General features: G+C 45.0%; 2 protein-coding genes across 6 annotated transcripts in view; one reads left to right on the plus strand and one right to left on the minus strand.

Moving 5' to 3' along the window:
• LRRC8D (leucine rich repeat containing 8 VRAC subunit D) overlaps positions 1–9,181 on the minus strand; it is a 115,171-nt gene extending 105,990 nt beyond the window's left edge. For 2 of the 5 annotated variants that reach the window (XM_055116282.2, XM_057302968.2), the window contains exon 1: positions 8,604–8,743. The gene's annotated coding sequence lies outside the window, so the exon portion shown is untranslated. Of the gene's footprint in view, positions 1–8,603; positions 8,744–9,044 lie in introns of those variants that run through there. The other 3 variants (XM_034930734.3, XM_055116283.2, XM_057302969.2) reach the window with 3 other exon arrangements.
• On the plus strand, positions 681–9,285 carry LOC134730658 (transcription initiation factor TFIID subunit 4-like). The gene is made up of 4 exons (XM_063605592.1): positions 681–726; positions 4,151–4,298; positions 4,806–4,972; positions 8,360–9,285. Exons 1-4 carry the CDS (start codon positions 681–683, stop codon positions 9,283–9,285), a joined length of 1,287 nt encoding a protein of 428 aa, XP_063461662.1.
• The last annotated feature ends 1,058 nt before the right edge of the window (positions 9,286–10,343 follow it).

Here is a 10,343-nt window from a genome sequence, read left to right on the forward strand (position 1 = left end):
CTCTCTCTGTCTCTGAGTGTGTGTGTTTGTAGGAAGGGGGTGTTTTGTGCAAGATGTATAAAACTGCAGCCCAGTTCCCAATTTGTACTTTATTACTGGCTAAATGTTAAGATAAATAATTCAATAGTTAAAGTAAAACTTGAACAGAATAAATTCACTCCAGCAAAGAGATTATACTTGAGTATAATGAAGTATAATTTTCTTGTATTTAAAAAATAAAGGCACGAATGAAACAGCCTATGAATATGACGTAGATACATGGATATTTATTTATTCATTCATTTACTTTGAGGATATAGTTTTTTTATATTGAATATATTTATGGCATTTATTCAGCAAACATTTGTTACAGCAGTTTTTTCAGCTAAGACATAACACCTTAGCAAATATTAGGTATATCTTTACATGATTTGTTTATGTACAGTAGTTATTCTGGCTGAGATCTAACTAGGAGGAGGGTGCTTAAGATGTACTTTACAAGTGGCATTCTATCATCAATATGGGTGACAAAAGAGAACAGGGCTAGAGAAAACACCAGAATAATTAAGTGATTTAAAGTTACCCTCTCAATTCCAGGATAAATTTTCATTCAAGTAGTTTTACCAACAGGCTCATACTTCTAAGACCAACTTGGGGCGACAAGAGCATTGGCCTGGAAGCCTAAATGCCGGGATGCCGCTATGGCTCTACTCTTCAACACGCAGCACGAACCAGAGGAGTTATCAGGTACCTTTACACCTCAAAACCTGATTCTCTTTTTCATGTAACAGAAATACTACTAGGTATTATAAAATAAATACAAAGAAATGTGCAGAAATGAGAAAGGGTACAGTAGGTAAGAGAATAGGTATATATTATAAAATATTAAAAAGTCTGGTTTAAAATACAAAAGTCTGGTATAAAATGAGTCTGGTTTCAAATTCCACCTCCGCCACTTCTATGTGACGTTGTTGCAAATTACATAACCTCTCCAGCCTTATGACCTCATCCGTAGAGTGGGAATAAGTCTATCTTTCACCCAGAATTGTTTTGAGGATTATATGAGAATGCATGTAAATTCCAGGGCATAGGTTTGGACAATCATTAAGTGCCTAATAGCTGTTATTATTAACTTTAGGTGTTCCATACATTGTCCAAGTACTTCTTAACCAGCTAAGTTAAATACAAAAACAAAAAAGCAGCCATATCTGAGAATACACTGATTTTAAAAGCCTACTCAGTAGAGTGCCATTGCAAGCATCATGGGGACCATTTTTCCAAGCATTTTAATTTTCTAATATTTCTTAAAATTGGGTTGTAAGCAATCAGTGAAGAGAATTTTGACTGACGGCATCTAATACCCAATCTGAAGAGTTCTGTCCTATCTCTATAGCATGAGAGATTTTGAGACACAGCTTTCTGGCGGCCAATAACTATCAGAGAAAAAGATGTCTTCTTGTACATCCTTTCTTCTCCTTGTTCTGTAGAACTCGTTGCAGTGCTGGCTCTCTGTCGATGCTAAGATGTAGCAATGGGATTTATGCATTGTTGGGGAAGTGAAGCTTTCTCTGGCAATGTTCCTAACTATTACCAGCAAGCATAAGAGGAAAGAAAAAAATGTTTTAACAAAAAAAAATGCTTGTAATGGAACCTAACACCATATTTATGAGCGTTCCCCAATAGGAGGTGTCAAGGGGTAGACACAGACATCTTGAAAACCTCAGAGGAGTGGTAGTTCCCAGACTTTTGATTTCACAGGCCAGTAAAATGTCAAAAGAAAGACTATCACAAAATTGCCAGCTTAAAACTGGACCTAGAAATGACACCAAAAAACCATCATCATCCTTTCATAAAATGAAAAACAAGCCAACCCTCCAGTAGGAAGGACAACCCAAGATTAAACAAAACAAAAAACCAGACTCTTATAATTGAATAAACTTAGCACTCAAGTTGAAACAGAAAAGCTTGTTGCACTGTCTTCACTCTTCTCATTTTTTCATGGGCTGGTGAAACTGTCATCAGGGACCCACTCTGGAAATGACTGCTCAAGGATGGACTGGGAGTTGGTCCCATCATCCATCCAGCCCAGGATGCACTATCTCATGGAGGCACCAAAGGCCATGGTGGACCATGTGCTGTTTGGGTCACTATACCTTCCAAGAAGACTGACATATCCTTAAAGCTTCTCTTTTGTCTTAATAACCAATGATGGGCTTGCTGGCCACAAATGTTTCAAACCCATTTGAAGGTGTCTTCAGTCAGTACCCAACCTTCGTGCACAACTACTAAGATGGTGGTTCTGAGCTGAGCTGCATATTAGAATTACCTGGAGGCAGGGAGGGCTGTTTTCAAAACTAAACTCCATATCCAGAGATTCTGATTCAATAGGCATGGGGAAGGGTCTGAATATATGTATTTAAAAAATATTCCCCAGACTGATTCTGATGCCAGCCAGGGTTGAGAAAAACCATATTTCTTGGCATTCATCCTGAATTTATATCTTGTAAAGCTTTAAGGTATACCTCTTCATTCATTCCTCTGGGTGACAAATACTAATAGTGCCATGTGCAAGGCACTAGAAAATCAGTAGAGAACAACAGAGATAAATCCCTACCCTCACCACACTGACAGAGTACTGGAGCAGGAAGACAAGGAGGCAATTAAAATAGCACGCTTGGGCTTATTAGAATAAAGTGAACTATCAAGGCTGCCTATGGCCCTATCTTTGTGGTTTCATAGGCCTCCATGCCATCTCCTCTCAGATGACTCTTTCCAGGTGCTAGAAATCTTAATATTTTTATCAAAGAAACAGATAAGCAAGGACCCTGTCCTCATGAAGCTTACATTCTAGCAGCAATGTCCAAACATTCTAGGTATCATTACAATGGTCATTCCAGCTCTAGTGTCTTTCTGAAGGTTAGGTGCCCACGAATTTGGGGGAAAAAACACAGTGAAAACTCAATTAAGGCCATATTTTGTTTTTTTTTCCCCAAAATCTTTTTTTTTTTTTTTTTTTTGAGACAGAGTCTCTGTTGCCCAGGCTGGAGTGCAATGGCGTGATCTCAGCTCACTGCAAACTCCACCTCTTGAGTTCAAGTGATTCTCCTGCCTCAACTTCCCGAGTAGCTGGGATTACAGGCACCACCACATCTGGCTAATTTTTTTATTTTTAGTAGAGACGGGGTTTCACCAGGTTGGCCAGGCTGGTCTCGAATTCCTGACCTTAGGTGATCCGCCCACCTCGGCCTCCCAAACTGCTGGGATTACAGGCCTGAGTCACCATGCCCAGCCCCAAAATCTTTTTGATGAAGCCTAGCATTTCATGGTTTTTGTTTTTCTGCAACAGCAAGTCAGGACAACAACATGAAGGTATTTTCAGAGCCCTTCCCTGAGTTTATCCAACAAAACACCATCCTATGAAAATTCTGTAATTTCCCCTTAATACCCAACCACCTATTTGCCCACAAGAAACTCACCTGCAAATCTTCTGATGACTAATACATCCTAGTATGGTTTCCCTGGAGCAAATCCCCAGTGGTTAGACATTTCATAATCCAGAAAAGCTGTCATCTGCAAACCTAGAAATTCCACTGTGTGTTCCTTCTTTTAGATCAATTATGTAAATAAGACCCGAGGGACCCTACTGTTTACACACCTCTAAGCAGAGAAGAAATCCTGATCCTTAGCCTTTATTGTGGTCTTTAAGGCAGATAGATTCTAATGCCTACTCTGTCACTACATGTGTAAACTTACGCTAAGCACATCACCTCCCTGTGCCTGGATACGCTCAACTATAAAATTTAAGGGTAGCCAAGCGCGGTGGCTCACGCCTGTAATCCCAGCACTTCGGGAGGCCGAGGCGGGCGGATCATGAGGTCAGGAGATCGAGACCACGGTGAAACCCCATCTCTACTAAAAATACAAAAAATTAGCTGCGTGCAGTGGCGGGTGCCTGTAGTCCCAGCTACTCCAGAGGCTGAGGCAGGAGAATGGTGTGAACCCGGGAGGTGGAGCTTGCAGTGAGCTGAGATCACACCACTGCACTCCAGCCTGGGCGACAGAGCGAGACTCCGTCTAAAAAAATAAAATAAAATAAAATTTAAGGGTTGATCCCTTCCAGCTATAATATTCTTTCTATTCAAAGTGACATAACTGCATCCTTAATTCTAAGACTCCAACTTCGACACAGCCTTTGAAAATATAAAAGGACAGCAACACTTTTCCCCTCAAGAAATTTCAAATATTCGAAAGGCATCCCTTCTTTTCATTGGAATATCCTTCATCTCCAGAGGATATAAAGAGGTTTCCCACGTGGACTGGTAAAGAAGGGAAACCAAGTAGACTGCACCATCTGGACAGCCAACACACTAACAAAGGATTGGAGCACAGTGGACACTCATCACAAAGAGGTCACACACATTTGGCCATGAGATTTGAAATTTTCCTCTAGCTCTCCTTCAACACTGTGAGACAGCTACCACCCAAATCAAGTAATTTATTAAATCTAGTTCATTGGATAGATCTAGAGTATTCAGAGAACTTGGCACTAAGGTACCTGGGATTTCCTACCTGCCAGCTTCAGAAGACATCTGGGAATGGTAATTTCCTAATGTCTTTGCAGTGAAGACTGTAAAATTCAAGTTAAGTATGAACTTACATCAACGGCAAGTTAAAGCCAAGCTCTGAGAAAAAGGTTTGCTTCTAAACCTCAATCCTCTCTCCTTCTCTAAATATAAGGCTGTCACTAAATATTTGAGGCATATTAGCAAAAAAGAAAACAAAGCTTAGCCTGAGTGGGAAACAAGTCCATAGTTGATTTTTGCCAGTTATCCTACCTTCTCACAAATTTCAAAAGCAACTCTAACCCTGCAAGCTTCAGATTTGCACAAAACATTAGAAACTCTCTTCCAGATACATAAACAGAACTACAAAGACCCAGAGGAAGGAATTCAGATTTCAGAAGCTTGCAACAGACTCGAACAATTTCAAAATGGTACCCCAGGTGCAAACATTTCAAGAGCTAAATGCCATTTGGCTTGGCATTTAGATTTCTAAGAAGCCCCCAAAATAAGGGCTAATTAGCCCTAGAACTCACCTCCATCACTCAGTGATCTCAGCTCTCATATAGGACCAACAGAGCCCCCAAACTACTGAGTTTTACATAGTACTAACTGACTACAGTTTTCAACAAAGTCATCCTCCATTCCTCTCTGATATAATTAGAAGGCATAAATTCAAAAATGTCAAAGGCTAGAAGACTGGATCAAAATAAATAGGATAACATTGAGAAGGAACAACAACAACAAAAAAAACTTCTCCAAAAAAATCTGCCCAAGAAATACAGGATGCAGCAGCTCAGAGAGCAAATATCTGGGGGTTTTGACTATCCAAAACATGATTATCTAATAAAGAAGTTTGTCCTCGGCACTGCCTAAGAAAATCATAGGCAGTTGTAAGCTTAAGGTGCAGTAAGCAGACATTTATGCTTAGGTCTCAGCAAACAGCTGTCTTACTGTACTCTCTGTTGGCCAGATCACATCTCAATTACATATTCAATTCCAGATTCTCCATGTGAGATGCCGATAAACTGAGAAGACATCGAGAAACCACATCCCAATAAAAGACTGTGAAAAGAATTGGGACTAGTTTGCATTAGCAAAGTCAACTGGGGGTAAGGGGACATCATATTGTCTTGGTGCATTCAAAGAGAGTAGGCAGCTCTAAAAGAAGAAAATCATTGGAAAAAAAAATTCAAGGAGACAGTCTTCAGCTCAAGTAATAATACAACAAACAGTCCAAAGGTGTAATAACCTGTCTTCAGGAGCAGTTCACGGTTCCTGGGGTTTAACAAAAGTTACCTAGAAAGGGTAAGAATTTACTAAAATAAATAAATTGGATAGGGCCCCTCTAAAATGCCAATTCTGATTTCTATGATTCCCAACTTACTCCACTATCATACTGTGCTCATCTGCTATGATCTCCCTCCAAACTGCCCCTTTCTTTCAATAAGGATTTGCCCAGACCCTAATCACATCAGACCTGAGCACAAAAGTCTCCTACATCAGCTTCCTAAGCTCAATGTTATTACTCCTCCCATGTCAAGAACCACCTCCCTTCAAGACCTATTCTGAGATCTAAGGGCAGGCACTATCGCCATTTTGGACAGGATCATTCTTTGTTTAGGAGGAAGGGGGTTGATGTCCTGTGCACAGTAGTATGCTTATGTATCATCCCTGTCCTCTAGCCACTAGATGACAGCAGCACCTGCCACCTCGCTAATGATAACCATAAATGTCTCCAACATTCCTCAATGTCTGCTGAGAAGCAAAATTGCCTACTTCTGAGAGCCACTGGTCTTGAGGCAAATGATTAACACCACTGACTTGTGGTTAAGTTTTTCACTAACTAGGTTCCCTCTACCCTCCTTTATTAGTCGTATATTCTGTTCCACATCCCTGACCACTGTCAAAAGTCAATTCAGATTTCCACTCCTCCCTCAGCATACTTCATACACTTTTATCTGGTTCCACACACCCTGGATTCTTAGACAACTGTAACTGTCTGCTTCTGCTGGCATCCTCATGTGTGCCTGTCTTATCTGCTCTCTGTGATTACTACGAGAATCCTCTCCTGCCTTGTTAAGATCCCACAGCACCCACTCCAGTTCTCTGCTTCCTGCTGGCACTCAACAAATATTAGCTGGTGTTTCTTAGAATGTCAAACACCAGCTCCAATTAAAAATAACTGAAATCTCTTACAAGCTACCACTTCAACAACATAATAATCATGATTACAAAGTTTTGACAAACTTTTGACTTTAATAGCTATTTTGTCTACAGTACTGAGAACAGAATCGAGTCTAATTTCCAAACTATAGCTACCAAAACAATTTAACTATTTGGACATGACAAACACATCAGAATTTTCTAAAATTAATTTTTAAAAATGCTGCATAATATAAAAATTAAGGGAAAAGGGGCCTAGTTTTTTTCTTTTTTCTTTCCATTAAACTTTAGCGATTTTGAGAAAAAAAGGGCCAAGTTTTGACCACGTTTTTTAAATGCTGGAAAACACAGCAGGGAGAAAATGATATGAATATGGCTCAATACTTTAACTGTTGCATCATATGCTACTCCACATGGTAATGGAAGGCTGGGTCATCTAAGGACAGTTTCCTCTCCAACCTTCTAATCTGTTAGGTTTTAATCAACACGCACACATACACCCTCAATAAAAAAGAGACAAATCTAACGTAGTGTTCAAATATAGAAATAAACTGTGCCAATTCAAGATTTTGGAATTTTTCGCTGGCTCCATAGATTACCTAATCATTTTATGGGGGGCTCCATAAGTAACCCACAGAGACCCAACACCCCAAATCAACTTTTCGTGACCCCTGTTTTAACCACCTAATTTTCATCTCAGATTCGTCCCCATGTTGCACTTGGATTTTAACAGGGATTTAGTTAGTTGGTGTCAAGACAGATGAAGCAAGAACCCCAACTCTCGCCTAGCTGACAGTAGGTGTTTGGTCACTATTTTTGGACTGCAAAAATAAATGCTGCCTGAAGACCCCATTTACAGGATATGGTGCAGGGTTCTTCCCACAGGTCTGTAAGAAGCAGAGGTCCCAGATGCTATGGCGAGGAAGGTCTGATCACTCTCATTCTTGGCACTGGGAGGGGCCCCTTATTTGTTTATAAGGTAGACAGCCCTCATCATTACTGCAAACGGGGATTCCCTGCCTGTCCAGACTCTTCCAAAGTCCGGTACAAACCACGTAATAGGTGCTCAATAAACGCTGCCTGTACGGAATTTTACTATCAAAGCTGCCAAGGAAAGTTTCCAGAAATCAGCTCTTCCAAAATATGTCCTCAGAGTTTTCTTTGTCCAACAAAAAAATATTTTTCAAGATCCAAGAGCAGGAAATCTGCGAGGCAACGAGGAGCCAAATATAAGCCAAGCGGCTCCAGCTGGGCCCCACATTCCGCTAGGACTCCCCAGTACCTATTCCCCATCTCTCCGCCTACATCCTGAGTGCGCCCTCCCTCTCATTTCGGCTGTTTCTTTCCCACAACCCTACCTCCATACTTTCGGCCACACACCCCCCAACTGCGTGCTCCTGGAACCTCACAGCCCACCTCTCCCTCTCCAGCAAGAACCTACCTCTCTTCCCCTCGACCTGCAGCAGTTCTTCTTCACTGCAGCTGGCTTTTTAAGAAATCAAAAAATCTCATTTATCTGCAAGGGATACCCCCTAGTAAAGGGGGACGGAAAGGAGAAGGCCCCTATCAACCCTCCAGTAACTGGAGGGGCTGGTCCTCCCGGCAACCACCCCCAATTCTCCTCCTTTTCAAGCCCCTGGACAGGATTTGAGCAGAAGTCCCGCTCCCAAGAGCCCACGCCTCCAAACAAGCTAGAAGCGGATTATACCGGTACCCAACCCGGAGATGGCCCGCGGACGGCTGGGTGCACCTGCGGGCCCCCAGCTCCCTCCCACAGGCGCGGGGGGCGGGGCGCGGGCCTTCACCTCCCCGCCCCCGCCCGCCGGGCTCCCAGCGCAGCCCACCCTGCACAGGAAGGAAGCGGAGGGGAGGCGATTCTGGAGAAGTTAAAGGGCTCACCTTTTGGACGCCGGGCCAGCAATGCCAGACACCAAACACCCACCTCCGGGAGGAACCAGCAGAGCCGAAACCGGCTCTCCCCGCCTTTCCGATAGGGCGGAGGGAGGCGAGAGAAGGGAGCGCGCGCGAGGGGTCCAGGAGCCAGGCAGCCGCACTCCCCTCTCGCAGGGCCGGCCGGCCGCCCGGGGCCAAAGCGGCCGACGCTCAGACTGCAGAAAGCGGAACAATCTCTCAGGCCCTGGCGGCAGCAAACGGGAGCCCACTCCGCTCGCCGCCACCTCCTCCCGACCCCCGGACGTCCCCGAATGAGTTCCCGGCCGCAACCGCAGCTCGGGCCGCGGCGCCTGCGCCAGGGTTGCGCGCTCCGGCTCGGCGCGGCTCCACCTGCGCGTCGCCTTCCCTCGCAGCCCCCGGCCCCTGCCGGGAGAGGTGCGCACCAACCTTGGGGTGCAGCTCGGCCGCCAAGCCACGGCTTATGCTGAGGCCGGAGGTGGCGGCATCACCCGCGGCGGGCGGCGGCTGCACCAGGACGCGCCGGGGCGGCGAAGGCGCGCTGCGCCCTGGACCCTGCTCCCGCGGCCCCGCCCGCGGCTGCCACCTCGAAGCGCGGCGGAGGAGCCGGGGCACCACGGGCGGCGGCAGCGGCAGCGGCAGCAGCGGCGACGGGAGCAGCAGCACATGACTCTGTAACGAGGGGAATTAGACAAAGCGTAACATGGACTCCGGGCCCGTGCAGGCGCTGCAGCTCTGGGACCAACCGCAGCCGGCGAGCGCCGCGACTGGCCCGGCCGCAGCCAATGGGGCGGGCCCGGGCCTCCATGTGATTGCGAGCGCTTTCTCCGGTGGCCCTGCAGCGCCTGACCGGACGGGGTCTGTGTGGCGAGGGAGGGGACCCGGGGTTGGAGACTGGCGGCGAGCGACTGCTAGATGCGGAGCAGGTGCTTGGGAGGGGAAGAACGGCAGCCTACATAACCATCGCCGTAATGCTCTCGCAAGCGTCCACCTGGGCAGGGCTCGGTGCCGGGCAGGCGCAGCTGCCAGTTAGCTGCGAGGCATGGTCAGGAGCCTTCACCCGTCCTGGGCGAAGGAGGCTGTCCCGTCGACTAAACTCTGATATTAAGACTTGGCGCTGGGGGTGGGGAGTTGAATTACGTTAAAAAGTCACTTAAGCGCCTTCCAACTCTAAGGAGAAGTACTTACCTGAGCTTTGGGGCACACACAACTACTACTTGGCATGGACAGTTTCTCAGCTTCATGTGTTCCGTCTGCTATTGAAGCTGTATTGGAAAGTCGGTTCTTGTTTTTATCTGAGCCCGCCGTTTTCATCCCATTCTTTTCGTCAAAAATATGTTACATCTGAAAGAGGCAGATGAAAAGATTATTCTATGCTAAGAGGGTTTTGCAGCCCGATAATTTCACCGTTTTTTGTTGTTGTTGTTGTTGTTGTAGGATCGGGGTTCATTTGCAGTCTTTTTTGTGGGTGAGCAGAGGCAGGGGCCAATAAATAAATTAAGGCGGGATATTTGGAGTTATTTGGTTGTAATAAAATATGTGGTTCAACCCAGTGCTTTCATATCTTCTTTTATCTGAATCCATGTGTTTCTGTAAACCATCGGAAGTCTAATCTGTCTTCTACCAATATCTCTCCATGTCAGCAAATGTTCAATCAACGTTTACCCAGCATCTAAATATTCTTAATAAGCATGCTGCACAAATGTTACAGGTACTCAGGAAGGTGTC

This window comes from Pan paniscus, chromosome 1, assembly GCF_029289425.2.
Source record: "Pan paniscus chromosome 1, NHGRI_mPanPan1-v2.0_pri, whole genome shotgun sequence".
In the NCBI taxonomy this organism is placed as follows: Eukaryota; Metazoa; Chordata; class Mammalia; order Primates; family Hominidae; genus Pan; species Pan paniscus.